At 38.4% G+C, this 18,722-nt stretch overlaps 1 protein-coding gene across 1 annotated transcript in view; it reads left to right on the top strand.

The window, feature by feature from the left end:
- The window catches only part of RAPGEF5 (Rap guanine nucleotide exchange factor 5), a 237,584-nt gene that overhangs the window by 61,114 nt on the left and 157,748 nt on the right, over positions 1-18,722 (top strand). The window contains exon 6 of the mRNA XM_031013080.2: positions 4,750-4,816. Within this exon, the coding sequence (XP_030868940.1) occupies positions 4,750-4,816 (67 nt within the window). The remainder of the gene's footprint in view (positions 1-4,749; positions 4,817-18,722) is intronic.

Below are 18,722 nucleotides of genomic sequence, written 5' to 3'. Positions count from 1 at the left end.
AACATGAGACATCCCTTGGCCTCCTTAGTTTCTGAAATGGTGATGGATTCATACTCTCTGGCCAGAGAGCTTAAGTTCAAGTCTGCTATTCCGAAGTCCGAAGCCTACCCTTTGTACTCCTAACTTAACTTTTCCTAATTAGATCCTCATGACACTGGGAGAGGAGGAAATACCGTGTGGGTAAACAAACTTTTTTTTTTTTTTTAGTATTTTTCAAAAAATTTTTGTGATGGAACTTGGCATAAGATTTGTATTGGCATCATAAGTGAACAAAATTTCCACTTATTACTTTAAACTGTTTTTGTAAAAAGTGTTATGAAATCAGCTAGTCCTAGTCTTTGTGATTACTCATTACCTCCTCTCCCAAGGAAACACTAAGTCCTTCAAAATTTCCATTGTTTATAGACAAGGCTTATTCCAGGTGTGGGAACAGATTGCTTATCTTTATCAGAGTAGTACAGGATTATATTATATTAATCCTGTACTTATATTTAAGAGTAGTACAGGAATTTTGCAAAAATTGGACATCTAGGCCTGATTATATTAGCATTTGAAATTGAGCCATCTAATTAAATATTAAACATTAATACTCAAATCCTCAAAATCCAATGTGAAAAATCTAATTTTATTCAGTTTAGATTAATATATAACTATACACTCTGGACTCTTAGTGAAACCTTTCCCATTCATAATACCCATTTAGTACATTTTTTCTATAAGCATAACTAGTAGCCGGATGCTATGAAAAATCATCTTCTCTTGAGAAGGTGAACAGTGTTTGTATTCGTGATATCAAAGATCTCAAGAAAAATCTAATTCTCATTCTTCCACCATCCCACTTCTTTTTTCATAGGAATTTGCTTTGTTAAGCAAAACTTACTTGTCTAGAATATAGACAATATGGGTAGGGGAAATGGGGAGATGTTGATCAAAGCATATAAACTTTCATTTATTAAATTGAGCAAGTTCTGGAGGTCTAATGTACAGCATGAGTGGTGATGGGTGTTAATAAATTTGATTGTGCTAATCACAGTGTATTCACAAATAATCATGTGGCACACCTTGAATAGATATCTTTGTTAATTACATATTTTTAAGTATAAAAAGATTTTGGCTTTGTGCTAAGTGAGACGGGAAGTCATTCAAGGATTTTGAGTAGAGGGACATGAACTAACTTACATTTTAGCAAGACTATGCTGGCTTCTGGGTCCAGGTGAGAGATGTTGTGGCTGGGACCACAGTGGCAGTGATGGAGGTGGTGAGACGTGGTCAGGTGAGAGATATGTCTTGAAGAGCCAGTAGGATTTCAGGGTGGATACAAGGCAGAGTATGAGAGAAAGGGGTTCAAGGATGACTTCCAGTTAGAAGGATGGAGTTGCCATCAATTAAGGTGACTTAAGGAAGGGCAGGGCTTTTTGTTCTTTTCCTTTTGGGTAGGAGTGGACATAATGGTAATGCATCCAGTTTGATGGTTAGAGGGATGAGGGTGGAGGACCATAGGTTTTTGTCATCTCTGCATCCTCACAGTGACACCCTTAGATATTGCAGACCTCTTGAACTTACAGAGACATCTGCCTAGAGCACCAGGACTCAGCACTCTCCCCTGGAGAGTTACCAGGTCTGGCTTGGGGCATTGGTAAGCAGAGACCTTGAAAGGTAACCCAGGAAATTCCTAAAGGAGAGCATCTGTTGGCATAAACCCTCAGGGAGGGATCTTCCTTACAGGGGTCACTCTACTTCTCTTCTCTTTCTGTCTTATGTCACTCGTCACTGTCATTACCTGCTGATTCCAGTAAGAGTTTCTTTATTTTCTTTCTCTAATCACTGACAAACTAGACCCACAGCTTCTCTCTCTCTCTCTCTCACTTTCTCTCTCATTCACGAGCAGCACAGCCCCCTTTAGTAATAATGGAAAACATGCAAGTGTTATACTTGCTTTTCCTCTGCTGCATCTGTTTCCTTATTTATTTTGATTGGATAAGTGAGAACTTTGTCTTTCCTGGGTTGCACTGAAAAGTATTTACACACATTAAAACAGAATGTGTTTAAATTTTGTAAAAGGTACATTTGCTGGAGAAAAGAGAGTCTGGTATTTTTGGGCGATTTAGTCTAGAGCTGAGGAGGAGGTTTAAGGTAAAAAGTGACCGTAGTGGTGAAAGAAAGGAGAGTGGCCGAGTATTGCCTTCTCTCTTCTTTCCCCCTTTTCAGGCTCTCCCGCTGTTGCCTGTTGCTACCAGTCCTGCCTTCGTGACCTTCCTTTACGCCAGGTGAGGGACAGTTGCGTGCTGGTGCAGCGGGGCATGGGGCATGTTAGCAGGGAAGGAAGAGCATTTCCGAATTCTAGAGCTCTCAGTGGGCAAGTGAGGAAAATCCTTGAAGGTTTGGAGTCTGGAGAAGAGCAGGACCAGATCTGGGTTTTAGAAAGGTGATCCTGATATCTTTAGGCATCTGGGTACAAGAGGAGAAACCAGAGACAAGCTTGTTAGAAGGTGGTTAAAATAATTTGTTCAAGCGAAGTTGAGAGCCTGGACTGTCGAAGAGGCTTGGCAGGGAAGGAAGGGAAGTGAGAGGATCTGGTGACTTCCCAAAGGCCGGAGTGAGGAGGGAAGGGATGGCTCTAGGGTGAACAGGAGCCATGATTCCAAGGGGAGAGCTGAGGGCAGGAGGTAAGAGAGGAGTTCAGTGTGAGTTAGGTTGAGTTAGCCTGTAAGGTACCCATGTGGGTGAAAATAAAGTTCCTGGAATTGCCACATAGAGCCACTTTGAAGGCAGATGGAAAAACAGGGCAAGCTCAGGGGAGAGCCAGAAGCTAGAGAGATACTTGGGAGTTCTGGGCTTAAATCTTGGTGAGTGAGGTGATAACAGTGGGATTTGGGCTGTGGGACAGCTCTTGGGAGATCATCACTCTGTCCCTCTTACACATATTTCCTTAAGAGATGTTTTTGCTAAGGCATGGTTTGTGCTGGAAGATCAATGAAAGACAGTTTTGCTTCCAAACAGGGACTAAATTGTTTGTCACTAAAACAGCAGCAGCTCAACCGTCAATTACCAGTCTCGTATACAAGAGCTTCTCTTGGAATTTTGGGTTCCTTTCAGCAGCTTGTTGAAAACAGATTCATGAGAGAATCTGTGCTAGTGCAAAATACCTCATGCTCGTTAACTAATACTTCGGGTGTCTGTTGGGGTCTGAGAAACATGAAAAGGCACAACCAGCCCATGTGTCACTACAGACACAGACAAAGCAGCAGAAGCCCTTGTTTTGTTCTCTTGCCTCTAGTGCCTTTGGTTCTTAATTTCCTGTCTTTTCACTCAGCTCAGCTTAATCACATAAATCTGGTTTGGTGGTTGAGGTTATAAAGCGTTTCCAGTCTGTTCTCAGTATAACCACAGAAGCCTTGTGAATAGAGAATCTTAATAATAAAGCTTGTTGAAAATACTCATCATCCAGGTAACCTTGTTAAAAAAAGATCCCAAGTTATAATGCTCAGTTCCCACAGTTTTTATTGGGCAGATTGTTAGCAAGCATCTCAACCACTTTGCTGCATGAGCGCTTAAGTTATTTGACAACATCGGCACTGCTTCATACCTGTATCTTGCAATTTTTGTAAAGGCAGTGGTTTGTAGTGCATTGCTGTGATTTGAAGGGTGGGACTTTCTTTCTGGAAAAGGGTTTAATAACATTTACAGAAACAAGAAGGCAATGCCAGAATTGATCCAACTGGCTTTTCCCTTCTTAAAGAGCTGCTTCTCAGCTGTCCCATGAGCTGGGAGAAGCCCTCCTGCCCCATAAGGCTGACGTTCCAGCTGACACACTGTAGTTACTGAGATTGAAATCAATCACTGGACTGTGATGCTGTTAATACTGCTCTGCAGAGCAGTTACCTCCAATCCCCCCTCTGCCCCCTGTCCACAGCATATATTGAAAGGGATTGCTTGTGGAAATAGATCTTGGAGACAATTTTATATATTCAATTGCATTAGTCAATTTTTGTCTTTGACCAAACTAGGAAAAAGTGTAGTTTATAAGATTGTTCTTAAGAAGTAGATAATTTTGTCTGTTAGAATATACATTTGGTGAAGTCTTTTTTCATGAATTAAGTTAAAAAGATCGTTTTCCCCAAACAAACAAACAAACTGATCTTACATTGTTACACATCTCATTAGTTATTTAACACGTGCATAATATTCTTAGCTTCTTAGTTGGGCGGTAATCTCTTGAGAAAGCAAATACAAAGCTATACAAAACTTCTGTGTTTTTGTATTCCTCATAATTCCCATAGTGGTATTAGGCCTATAATAATACCGTTTTATAGTAAGTTTGTTTTGGCTAAAACTCAGTTTCAGTGGAAAGTTCACATTTCATATTTTCAAAATCTGGATTCCATTTAGATTTAGAGGAAATTTCAGCACTTAACCACCTTTTATTTGCATCTACCTTCTGTGCAAGCCCATATATTTTACAACTGGCATGTCAGGGTTATTCTGCTGTATCATGGGGTGAGTAATACCCCATCCTCAGGATTCAATTGGTGCATTGTAAAGAGGTTCTTGCTAATTGATTTTGTGAGAACATTTGGCCTGCAAGAGGATTATGTTCCTATGGAGTTACTGTCACAACATTTGTTATTTTCATGAGTACTTTTGCTAATATAATAACAATGACATTATTTGCCCTTTATTCTTCCTAACTTGGTAGATAAATTTGAGCAATTGAAACTGAAAAGTAATTTGTTCTTTTTTTTTTCAAAGGTCTCATCAGAAAATTGAAGACTCCGAAGAAAGCAGTGATGAAATTCTTGTGCGTCTAACATCTGCTGTAAGACCATGCAATTTTCCTGCCTAGGGGTGCAGAAATAATGAAGCTGGGGTCCTAGAAGGGAAGTTCTTTGGGTGATGGTATATAGAGAGATTTTCCCTGTGGCTGCTCATCATTGTGGGAGGTATGAGGCAAGGCAGAGGGAGACAGTGGCTTTGACTTTCTATATGGGGATGGAACCTCCCTTCATGAGATCATAGATATTTCTGGTGGAAAGTTCCTGCAACCTTTGTGGAGGTGGAGGTGTAGTATCTGATTTTTTAAATACAGTATGCGTTAACCTAGGAAAGTTGTGATCTGCTGCACAAAGGAGAAAAGACTCTTTCATTAGGGAAAAAAAAGAATTACTTCAGCCAAAAAAGGCCAGGTCGCTAGTTTTTAATGTACCATATTGCAACATTTTCATTGTGGTTTTTAAAGCTATTGATTAGACTTTGTAATTGGTTGAAGTAAAGTTCATGGCTTTCTTCATAGGAAATGCTGACTGTGGTCACTAATCCTTGAGTTTCAGTTTTTGACAGGCTCTAGCAATCCTACATCACCAAACTTGTACCTATTGACTTGGCTGTTTGGAAACTTTTCTAGCCTTCCCCCAAAATTATTTAGTTCTGCTTTAACTCCATTATTAAAATGGTAATTGCTGAAAATCATGGTTGATTGGGTTATGTGTAAGGATGAAACTGGTCTGTACAGAGTTTTATACACTAGGTCTTGTCAACTGGGCACAGCTTGAAGATTGAAAGTGTCTTTCCTACTCTTCTGGAATGCAGCTTAGAAAAGTAATTTTTTATTAACTATGTGTGTTCATTTGTTGTCACACTGCTTTAAAGAACTACCTGAGACTGGGTAATTTATACAGGAAAGAGGATTAATTGACTTACAGTTCCACATATTTGGGGAGGCCTCAGGAAACTTACAATCCTGGTGGAAGGGGAACCAGGTACGTCTTGCATGGCAGCAGGAGAGAGAGAGAGTGAGAGTGGGTAGGAGGAAGTGTCACACACTTATAAAACCATCAGATCTTGTGAGAACTCACTCACTATCATGAGAACAGCATGGGAAACTGCCCCCGTGATACAATCACTTTCCCCCCAGGTCTCTCCCTAAACACCTGGGGCTTACAATCCAAGATGAGATTTGGGTGGGACTCAAAGCCTAATCATATCAATATGATAATCAATGGTGTAAAAAACATGAAATGGAATCTTGACAGCATATTTTGAAAACATATTTAGAACTTTTCGGTTTAAAATATTGACCACAAAGGAGTGCCTGTGGTGTGCATAATTATAATTAGCCATCTGTTTAAAAAGCATTCACTATGGGCCAGAAACTGTGTTAAACGTTGTGTGTTTGTGTGTACACACACATACATACACATTCTGCTAAGCTGTACTGTACAACAGCACTATGAAGTAGGAGGTATTATGTCTATTTTATAGATACGAAAGCTTACAGAGTTTGAGTAGCTTGCCTAAGGTCACTCAGCAAGAAAGAACAAAACAAGAGTCAGAACTCAGAATTTTTATCTCCAATATTCTCCTAACTACTATGCCTCATTTGAAAATATATAATAAATAATGTAATGTAGTTATTGGGATAGTTTCAGAAGTGATAAAGACATGTATGATTTGGTTCCTATAGCCACACCAAGAAGATAAGACAGATATATTCAGAAGGCTAATATATAAAGGAGTTGGAAATTGTGCACAAGGAAAGGTGGTGAATAAAGAAAGGTGGTGAATAAGTAAAGTTGTAAATTCAAGACCATAACAGAAAGCTTCACTGCAGACACTGGACTTGAACCACCATTGAAAACAGTCAGGATTTGGAGATGCTAATTAGGAGGATGTGTATTCTAGCTGTGGAATTTATTGTGGGCAAGCATAGGAATGAGAAAGTACCATGGAAAAATGTAAGTAGACCCACCAAGTTAGAGAAGAAGGTCCTGGTTAAGAAAAATGAAAGATTTTTTTGAACAACAGATTAATGCGATGAAATAGATGTTCAAAAGTGAAGATAAGTTGAAGATAGGGAGATTGGTTAGAGGCTGATGAAAACCTAGTTTATGGTGGTTTTTGTGGGAACCAAAAGAAAGATGACTTCAAAAAGGAACACAAAGAAATTGATTTTTTTAAGATTGAGACCATCCTGGCTAACACGGTGAAACCCCGTCTCTACTAAAAATACAAAAAATTAGCCGGGCGTGGTGGCGGGCACCTGTAGTCCCAGCTACTCGGGAGGCTGAGGCAGGAGAATGGTATGAACCTGGGAGGCAGAGCTTGCAGTGAGCCGAGATAGCGCCACTGCAGTCTGGCCTGGGCGAAAGAGCGAGACTCCGTCTTAAAAAAAAAAAAAAAAAGAAAAGAAATTGATTTTTAAAAAATCAGTATGAGTGGGTAAAGGTGGAGGAGTGAGATAACTGAAGTTCTGAACTTGCATGACTGGAGACATGATGATATTCTTAGGAAGTTGAGTAAATTATGCAGTAAGGTAGGTGATTTTGGGGGATATGTTGCATTTGAGGAGATAAGGACAGAAATATGCAGGAAACATCTGGAGACAAGAGTCTGAAGCTCAGAGAGCTTCTGGAAGCCAGTCACAGAGAAGTTGCAGATTGAAAACCCGAGTAGAAGATAGTCTGGGGAACAGCCATAGGCAGAGGGCAGTAGGGAGACGAGAGGACAGTGAGTGGAAATGGAAATAACTGAATGGTTTATACCGTGAAGGTCACATTCAAAAGACCCTCTGAAAAGGAAGGGATGGACAGCAAGGTGTTCACTGTGGATTTAGTTGACATAATCTTGCTGGAAAAATCCCCAGGCTAAAAGACTGAAGAAAATGAGGTAAGATGCTGGAGTGGTATTTAGAAACGAAAATAAACGGCAGAGAGGAAAATTTCATCTCTTCAACTGGTGGGCAATCGGCCTGCAAAATTGAAAATATCCCGTACTGAGATTAAGGGCCTTGATTCTTATTTCTTCCAACAATGTGACCTTGGCCAAGATGAGTGGTTGGACTAGAGAGTTGCTAAGTTCCTTCAAGTTCTAAAATTCCATTGTTCATTCTAGAAGCATTTGTTAATGGACAGTGGGACTCAGTCTACCTCTTCATAACATAGTTGTTCCTGTTGACAATGGCATATAAACTTTGTTACCTAGGTGATAGTGTGTGCAGAAAGATATTTACATACATCTCTCAGGGAACAGTTCTCATCTACTGTGACCCCTAATCATGATAAAGGAAAGCAGAAGTGATGTCTGTAATGTAGAGTTGCCAATGTACTCTTTGAGAGTCTGTGTTTTGGGGGTATTGGAATGGGACAGTGGTTTCCAGCAGTACAGTCAACTGTGCCCTCTTGTATATTCACCATTTTTATTCAAATGTGGGATTTTTGCATGTGACTATCTTAGAAAATTTCTCCTTTCTTTAACCCCAGTAGTTTATTTCCTGGTTCCCTCTTAGGTTCATCAGGAGGGAAAGTCCTGTCATCTAAAAATATATTATCTGAAATTTTACTCTGGAAGAGGATACACATGAGTTTTCATGTTGAAGGAGCATGAGAAGATGGTGCATGTGTAGAAATAAGAATGTCTTTATAATTCAGTCAAATGTAGGGTTGTTAAATGTACATAAACATGAGCAATTAAAATGTTCCAGCCATGTTTCTAGTGGTCTTCAGGAAAGAGCCATCTTTCCAAGTGTCAGACATACAGAAACCTAAACAGTGAAACTCTGTAAGAAGTTTTCAGCTTAAGGAAAAAGGACATGGCTGTAATGGACCCTTTCCATTACATAAAGTCTACAAAAACACTCTAGGAATTATCTGAAAGCAGTGTGACTTTCCGCATTCTAACTTATCACCTTAGCCTCCTTTCTAATATCCTCTGGTGCTACACATTTTGTTAACTTGGAAACCTCTTTTCATCGACTGCAGTTCTCTGTTGCTGTGTTAAAGCTGGCAGGCCAAGAAGGGCCTTTGAATGACATAGCTCATCAGTTTCCACCCTTGAAGTTCTGAGCATTGTTTTATTTTTAAACATGAATTCTTCCAGTGTTTGTGACAAATAGAGTATTCAGAATTGATCAGACAAATTTAAAATATTCATATTACAACCCAGGGGTCTGCTTGCTGAAACCTAAAGTAAATATGGGGAAGTTTTTATGGTGAATTATGTATTACTTTCAAAGCCACAGTTCTTAAGGATGTAAATTTAGGAAATCAGCTAAACTTTGAAGCATTTAAAAGATCTGAGAAGTACTTGGGAAGCATCCAAAGACAGGAAATAAAAACATGAACATTCTTAAATAGGAGATAAAAACGTATTCTAGACTTCCATCTCATATTTACTTAAAATCAACAACCAGAACAAAACCTATTAGGTTGTTTCTGTTTTTTAAGGCTAAGTTTTTATGTTGGAAATTGTAGAAATAGAAAAGACAAACATCTCATCTGGGTTTGAATGAAATTTGTGACTTTTGTTCATAGTCTAATTGTCAAACACCTGAGGTGATGTGAGTTAGGCTAAGTTGTGCATTGTTTATATTAGATGCCTATTTGGTAAGATGGGTATGTGGGAGGTCCTTATAAAGGGACAGGGAGCATGTCATGTGTCCTCTATGCTGCTAGATTCAATGAAGTCAGCCATCACATGGATGGTGAAAGAGAAGAGAGTCTGAGTGTCTGGAATAAAACATTAACCCGGTGGTGGTGGTGGGGAATTTATGGCTATCTCTTAAGAGATAAATTAAAATTACAAATTGGGTGTTCAGAATTTAGGAAGAGAGATCCATGGGGTTGAGAAAAACACTTGATACTCTTGGATCATGTAACTGGGCACTCTTACACCCTTGTGTTCCATGTCAGAACTCACCCAGTTTATAACTTTTATCCATTTAGATGTTTCTATTTGTATGGTTCTTCTCTGTCTTCTGGCTCATTTTCTTTGGTTCATCCAACTTTCTTGTGGGATCTCTGCCTTGGATGCATTTAGTGGTGTTTTCTAAATTCCTTTTCATAAGGGCTTTTCATAATGGCTTCAGGTATCCCTCCTCTGAGAAATACCACTGGACTAAAATCTTACTTGCCAGTCAAGTCCTGTCTCATCTTTCACCTGAAACTTCAGTCATTTTCTTTGAAGGGTGTATCTTTCACAGTACTCTATCTACAGCCTTTCTTCATCCAGAGAGGTTATAAAATGACAAGGATTCCTTTAGTTTGTCCTTCTTGGTGACTCTACAATTTGGATTTGATATATTGGAGAAATTCATCTTTGAACAAGAATTGTTATTTTGGACAGGAATTTGTTGTTCAGTAGCTGAATAACATTGACAACTTCTTTGATTGGAAACTTTTAAATTGATACTGGTTCAGTAATAGCATGAGGTTTGGGTTTTGATGAATCTTTAAAAAGAGAAGTTTAGAGACTTGTTTAAGAGATTGTGTGCCAAGTCAGCAAGGTCTGGGGGTAATCTTCTTTGAATGAAAGTTGGGGGGATTTGTCGTGTTGAATACAGATGGTCCTGACCATGATGGTCTGATGTAACGATTTTTCAACTTTGTGGTGCTATAAAAATGAGACACATTTGGTAGAAACTGTACTTCAGATTTTGAATTTGTTTTTTTCCTAGGCTAGCAATATATGGTAGGATACCCTCTCGAGATGCTGGGCAGCAGCTGTGAGCCGCGGCTCCCGGTCAGCTGCATGGTCACCAGGATAAACGACTGGTACTCCACGGTGCTCTGTGTTGCCAAATGAGTTAGCCCAGCTGTAGGCTGATGTGAGCGTTCTGAGCACGTTTAAGGCAGGCTAGGCTAAACTAAGATGTTTGGTAGCTTAGGTATATTAAACAAATTTTTGACTTACAATCATTTTAATTTATGATGGGTTTTATTGGGATGTAACCCCATCATAAGTCAAGGATCATCTGTATGTGATAAGCACAATTGAGTGATGAATTTCTATCACATTTAGAAATATGTTTTTCTAAAAATGCAAAAAAATGGGTTTCTATTCACCCTTTTTCCTGGCTATCTGCCTTTTTCTTCCTGGAGAATGCAGAAATGGAGTGTAGGTAATCCCTTCCCTTAGACTATCGCAGCCTGATCAGACATGGCTGTTCAAAGAATAAAAGTTACACCCCCAGTGAATGACAAGCCTTCTTTCTGGCTGCCACAGGATCATGAACATCTTGTTACCTTATATTTCTTATTTCTAGGGAACATAAAATTCCTACTTGGAATCCTTAGGCTGGCTCCAGTCCTTCCAGTGGCTTAAGAGCTACTGTATGATTTGGGGAAGGGCCAGGCAGATTGAGTTTTGAGGGAAAGTGTCAAGTGAGACCGGAGAAGATGGATCTAGTTCCAAGGGGCATTAAGGAAGTACCAGTGGAATTGTAGCATATTCTGGTAACAACTTTTTTCTTTGGTTTATACGGAGCCATAGGGCTTGATACTACCTTTTCTTCTTGTGTTTCAATCTGTCCTCATCCAATGGGCCTTGGGCTATGGACTTTCAGTCTCTAGTACCACGTGGAATGCTGGTTAAAGCTCCTTCTGTATCCTTTGGTAGGATCTCAGAGTAACACATCACAAACCTATACCTGTCAATACCTGAATAGATTGCTGAATAGTGTATTTCTATTGCTTGTCAATAAAAAATTCTTATATGTTCTGTCTATTACGTATCTTCGTCCTGGTAATAGATCCCCAAATACCATCATATACAGGTTTGCACATGCACACACACACACACACATACAACTTTTTAAAATTAATTACTAAGCCATCATCTCTAATTTCAAAGAAACTATCAAAATCTACCCAGATTGTGTGGTAACTTAATTTTTAACTCTAGCCCTGAGAGTTTGGTTTTGGTAAGCAGGATGATACATACTGGATTGCCTATTGAAATGAAGCAATGCAGGGCAGGGGGAAATTTATCTTTATGTGTTCAGAAAGATGTAAGTGTGCAGAACTCATTTAAGGGTAAAATGCCTCAATGAATCTCTTAGGAATAGGGAAAGAGGATTGTGCGTGTTTGCATACATGTATGTTATGATATTTGAATATCTGTTTCTGAGATGAAAATCACTTTGATATGCAATACCCATGGAAAATACCGACTTTCTATTGACAAGAAATAGAAATATACCATTTGACTCTCAATTTGGATATTGAGAGTCATGGGTTTGTGAAGTGTTAATGTGAAATCTTCTCTGAAAGAAGCCAACGGAGCTTTAAAAGGATGATCCATGAATGTTTCATATTTGGCTTCTTCTTTGTGCATTTCTTTAAAATAGAACTTCTTATAGCTGCTTTAGATGAAATGTAAGTTTTGCATACTTCTGTCAGTGTTATAGCTTTGTATGGTATGCCCATATATAGAGGAGAACCAGGAGGCATATAAAACAGTGAAAATTACTTGAATTTTTTGGTGGTGATGGAATAAGACAAATTTTAAATTAGTTTCTGTTATTTTATATTGTTGTAAAAATTATAATATAATGACATTTTATGTGGATACTGGGTGGAAATAGTGTGAATTCATTTCCTATGTTTGTAAATGTCAAATGAGAAGTCTGACAGTGAAATAACAGTACTGTGGATTATGCTTTGCAGTTTCCTTTTAATTTAGTTGACATTTGTATTATTTAACTTGAATATAAAGACTTTATCATTTTTTTAAATGCAGATTAGAAAAGTGCCTATAATGAAATGACCCAGAAATAAATTATTATTACTTGCTAGGTTATTTTTCGTGTGCGTGTGTGTGTGTGTGTGTGTGTGTGTGTGTGTGTGTGTGTATTTTTTTACAGAATAATTTTTTTTTTGCAGAAAAACCCTAAATATTTTATTTTGTGTTCCATACTTTTTATTTAATATGTTCTGGGAGCTAAAAGCACTGGCCACAACATATTTAGTGATTCTATAGTATCCCATTACACAGATTTAAAATCATTTTTTTCTATTTTGAACATTGTGATTTTATTTTCACTCTTTTGCTGTTATGAACAGCTCAGAGATGAACTTCTTTGTGGGGAAACCTTTGAAGAGACTTGTTTGCAGTTGTTAATGCATTATCCTGCATTAATGCGTTAGACCAAGTGAGAAATGGGTAAGAGGCTAAGAATGGCTAATATTTGTTGAGTTCTTACCTTGCACAGGCATTTTGATACTGTTTGTCATACATTGTCACATTTCAGTCTCACATGACAGGGTGTATTACCATTGCATTGGAGAGATGAAGCATTTAAGACAGGCATTATTAATTATTTAATTAAGAGTCCATATTAAAAATAATATCTATGTGGGTTGAAAACACAGTTTTCCACATTATCATCACTTAAAACATTTTATATTTACTGAATAGATTTTAACAGGTTGGGTAGGGAATGTGATTGTGGAATTCTCTCCTAATTTGAAGGATTTTATGAAATGATGCCCATGGAATTATATTAAATAGCATTTTAATTTTTAACCTATTAGAAATTATAAAATAGTGGTAAACATGGCTAAATGATTTAGCAGTTTAGAAGTTTATTCAGACTGGTTATCAGGTTTTGTGATTCCATTGTGTGAATTCAGAGGAAAAAAAAATACAGCTTGGTCCATGTGTGCAAGGAGCTTACCATGTAGAGGTGAATAGCTGTAAAGGTTCTCTGTGGTGAATACAAAGTACTGTGGAGGTCAAAGTAAAAAGTCATTGTGCTCAGTTAGGGTTTTAAAATAGGTCCCCTGGAGAGGGGGGAATGGCTTGAATGATATGTTGAATATAAAGGAGAGTATGAATGAATAGAAAATATTAATAGCAATCTAATTAGAAAGAATAGCATGAGTGAAAGAGCCAAGATGGGATATGTTTGAGGAATGGCCATCATTTCTGTTCAGCAGAAGTCTATGATGCATAGAAGGCAGTAATAAAGAATCCGTGTATCCGGTGGGCAGAGCGAAGTGTCTATTAAGGTCTAGAATTGCAGAGGGAGAGGTTAAGATTTTATGTGGTAGACAGAAATAGACAGTGAGGCTCCTGAGAGGATTGGAATGTGCTATAAGAAGCTTTATGTAGTAACATCTTTGTCAGATGCGTTAGAATAGCGAAGGAGAATGAGGTTCATAAGTTAACCCAGGAAACCCTGTTGGCTATCTTGGTTTCATTGAACTCATCTCAATTCAGCTGAACAGATAGCCACGTTGTATCTCCTCACCACATGTTCTGCAGTGTACCTCAGTAATTAAAATGAGGAAGTATTACAGTTAATTGGAATTCTTCAGTTTGAGAACATCATGGTTGGTTTATTTGGAACAAGGATAGAAGGGAAGACGGCTTTAGATATTGTCTTCTTCACCAGGTGCAGTGTGGATCACACTTGTAATCCCAGCACTTTGGGTGGCTGAGGTGGGCAGATTACTTGAGCCCAGGAATTTGAGAGCAGCCTGGACGACAAAGTGAGAACCTGTCTCTACAAAAAATACAGAAATTAGCTCGATGAGGTGGTGTGCACCTGTGGTCCCAGCTACTCAGGAGGCTGAGGTGGGAGGATGGCTTGAGCTCGGAAAGCAGAGGTAGCAGTGAGCTGAGCTCGTACCACTGCTCTCTAACCTGGGTGACAGAGCCAGACCGTGCCTCAAAAGAAAAAGAAAGAAATCATCTTCTCCAATTCCCTTGTATTACGGATAAGAATAGGAAGACCCATGGCAATTAAAAGAATTGCTCAGAGACCCCAGAACCCTATTTGTGTTTAGAGAGCAAGAGAGAAGAAAGGGTCTGTCAGGTAAAAATGTAGACTATAATTTTATACATGTTTTTCACATTTGCTCTCTCTCCCAATCCTAAGCCAAAGGAGGAAGTTATGGAACCACTCTTAAAGTCAGAAGTATATTTTCAGGCAATATTCTTTTTTTCTTCTTCACTAAATTTCGAATTTCACATTGCCTAAGATTACCCCAGCATTGGAGATGAGCAGGCACTGCTTCCTCACCTAGATTATTTAAATGAAATTTAGTTAGGCTGACATTCTAGATGTCAGAGATTAAACTCATACTGCAGCATCAGCTCAGGATGTAAGAGAAACATTCCCAGACATAAAACAAGGAAAAGGGGATAAAGTTAAGAGGGAAAAAAGAAATAAGTGGCTTTTGTACCTATATGTTTCCAGTCTCATTATAAAACCAAGTATATACATATGAATGATTCATTAAATGAACTAGTCTCAACAAGATAAAAGCAGGAAAAAATTTACCCTTTTTTACCAGTTTCCTCGAATAAGTTCTGACTGGTTCATTCCCACTCCTGGGTGAATCTTTATGCAGATCTATAGCTTTTTTCAGCTTTCTCAGAGCAGTCTCCATTTCTTCAGATATTTAAAAGTCCATTTGAGTCCAGTATCAGAGCTTCAATCTTCCATCCACTTCAAAGCATCTCCTTTCCCCCAACCTGAGCCTGGGAAAAGGGCCAGGGTTGGTTTTGTTGACATTTCCCATCATATTTTTCTGTCTTTTCCCTACTTCCTCCTCTGCTTCACTGTGCTGCTTCTGGCTCAGCCAGGGTTTGAGAGGCTAGGGAGAAGAGACGCCATATCAAGAAAGGTCTTTCTTGACTGCTACAGTTACAATCCGGCCTCAGGGTTCTCGTGTGAGAGTTGTAGAAATCTCTTTTTTTTCCTGTATGAGGCCATTGTGTGGATTGGTGGATATTCCTGTGTCTAAAGAGCTCTGGATTATAATTCCATGGCCCTGTCATTTCCTCTCCTTCTGAAACTTTAGGACTGTCCCTCCAGCCTCTGGCTTCCTCCTTACAGTTTTCTTCTATTGGGGTCACCCTATCTTTTCAGGAGACCTGTTTCCAAAATGACCTATACCCAACTCTCTACTGGCACATAGGAAGCACGAGGGCATTATTGTCCTGTCAAACCCTGGAAATGGAGGCCATCCCAACACAGCACAGCTTTTTTCTCTTTCTCTGCCTCCATATGTCCCATTTGCCAGCCCTCTTGGACTTTTACAGATGAGAGCAGTCCCTAAACTTTAGGAACAAATGCCAGCCAATTCAAGTGATTAAGACCCCTGTCATTTGACTTGAAGTCTGTACGTATGTATAATATTTATCCTTGTAGCACTCCAGCAACTCCCTTTAAATAAATGGTCTTTGTTGATCCCTCCTGAATAATCTTCAAGTCTCCCTCATAATTCCTTGAAGTGGGTGAAGGGATGAGGGTTGCCGACATGGTTTTACAGAATTTTGCTGCTTCAGGACTAATGGAATCTGTGGGGGTGCACCTAGCTCTATCTTTCGGAGGTCTGAGCACTTTTCGCCAATTGTTCTTGACTTTGGGTTTCAGTGAAAATGCTGAGACCACAGGACAAATCTCATTTAATATCCTCTTACCTATAATGCTAATATGAAACTATGCATAAGAATATATTATATCTTAGTAGATAACAGAGCAAGTTTTCAAACTTAATAGATCCTATGCCAATCATGAAAAATTAAAGCACCATTTTAATTTAATTTGAATTTGGATTAGAAGAAATATCAAGGAATAAAGTTCAACTTTTTAAAAAGCATCTACAGGTAGGAAAGTTCTTTAAGTGGATTAACACTTAATCTACTTAAAACTGTGTATTGAGAGTCAGGACAAACACACGTGGGGTTCTGAGAATTGAATGGGCAAAAGACAGTTTTAAAAATAGATACTAAAACCTTCCAAAAAACTATTACTAGGCGTTTCTAGTTGTATAACAAAAATTTGCTCTTTAAAACAAAAGAGCCTATGGATTCAGTGGAATATTAGTAGCAGGTTTCAGTGGTTTGTAAAGAGGTTTGAATAAGCTATGTAGCTGGGTAAGGAATTATAAACACATATAAGAGATCTGTGTGCATATATGAACTTAATTTATTCTAGATTATCTTCACAAAAATTACGGAACTTCAAGAGCTTATCTATGCAGGTTACTACAGGTCAGATACAAAAGGCACTATGCATATAAATTAAGTCAGTGAATACATGGAAAATATTTGGAACAGTGCCCAGGTACATAATAAGTTCTATGGAAGTGTGTGTTTTGTTGTTTTATTATTTTATATTCTGCACTCTGTGTAGAGGATTAAGGCATCTAGTATAGAACTGAAGTAGGTGACCTTTTTATTATTTCTGGCCTGCAGTTCTGTGATACCAATACTTTTCCTAAAATCAACATTATTGGCATGAACCATCTATTGACGATAGATAAAATAATATGGTAAATAAATTTTTATAGCTCATAGCTAATAATTAGCATCATGTTACATGCAGTGAGTGAATTTAGGATTAGCTCTTTGGACACTGGGACTGGGGATGATTTTTCCTCATCTACTTTTATTCATTTTCTGAATTTCAAACATAAACCTACATTACTATAAATTACCCAACAAAAACCACAAAAAAGTGATTTTGTTTAAAAATTAACATAAGTATAAATTATAGATTTTCCAGATTACACACATTGTGTGGTGGTGATGAGATGTAAAAAATCAGAAAAGTTATGGACGTCTTGATAATTAAGGTTAGCTCCACGCAGAAACTGGAATGCAGGCTTTGTCTAGATAAGGGAAAGAAAAGAACATTCTAGATAGATCGTAAGACTTGAGAGACATCTCAAGGGGTGAGAATGGAGGCAAATAAATGAGTTAATTTGAGATGAATTTGGGGCACTGGTTGGGACTTTCGGGTACAACAGGAGAAAGTTGTAAAGGGAAAGAGAGTTTGGTGTAATCTAGTGAAGATTTTATAGCAAGTAAATCATGTTCCAGAGCTAGGCTGTATTAGCAAGTGACTTTAAGGCCCTAACAAGGTGTTGAGGGATTGTTTTTCAGGATCCGTGTCATTCTGTAATGGGTAAAATGGTCCCCCAAACATGAATACCCCACTTGGTACCTACACATATTACATTACAGGGCAAAAGGTGCTTTACAGATATAATTAAGGCTACAGACCTAGATTGTCTGTGTGGACTCTGTCTAATCATATGAGCTTTTAAAATAAAGGAGAGAACTTGCTTTTGTGGGAGTCAAAGCAATATGGCAGAAGTCAAGGTGAAAGAAATTCTAAGCCTAAGAAGGGGTCATCATGTCATTGCTGGCTCTGAGATGTAGGAGCCCATGTGCAAAAACCAAAAAGAGGGCCCTAGGAGCTATGGGCAGCTTCCGGGTGACAACCAGCAAGGAAACAGGAACCTCAGCCCTACAGACGTAAGAACTGGATTCTGTCAATGACCTGCATGAGCATGGAAGAACATGCTCCCGTAGAGCTTCCAGTTAGGTGTGCAGCCCAGCAAGTTCTTTGCTTTGGGCCTTACACGAGGCCTTGTGAGAAGCAGAGAACCCAGTTGAGCCACCCTGTAACTGGACTTTTGACCTATACAAATATGAAATAATAAGCAGATATTAAGCAGTAAAATGGGTGATAATTTGCAATGGAAGAGATACTAAACTAATGCACATTTCTTGTTAAATACAAGAATTTGAATTTGGATTTGAATTTGAATTTGAACCCATAATCTCATACAGCAGTTCTCTTTTGAATGTCAGAAGCTGCCAGGGCGCAGCTACTTAAGTTGATTGATACCTCTGACGTTTCAAAGTGAATTTTGAAACCTGAAGTCTGTCCTTCATATATTTATAAAGGCTTCAGAATTCTATAGAAATCTAAAAGTTAATTTTTAAAGTAAAGTCTGAAAGTAAAGTCTGAAAAAGCACTTTAAGCACTGTTTACACATTTTCACTGAAATGCTTCAGCCTCTTTTATTCTAGTTGGAATGGGACTGGGCTAGGTAGGTGAAATATAATAAATGGAGGAAATACTGATTGTGAAAGAGTTTATAATTTAGGTGGAAGAAAGGGCTTAAACATATGCAATATTAAAGCAA

Source organism: Gorilla gorilla, chromosome 6 (genome assembly GCF_029281585.2).
Source record: "Gorilla gorilla gorilla isolate KB3781 chromosome 6, NHGRI_mGorGor1-v2.1_pri, whole genome shotgun sequence".
Classification (NCBI taxonomy): Eukaryota; Metazoa; Chordata; class Mammalia; order Primates; family Hominidae; genus Gorilla; species Gorilla gorilla.
The sequence above is the reverse complement of the archived record's forward strand: the minus strand, read 5'-3'. Positions and strand labels throughout refer to the sequence as shown.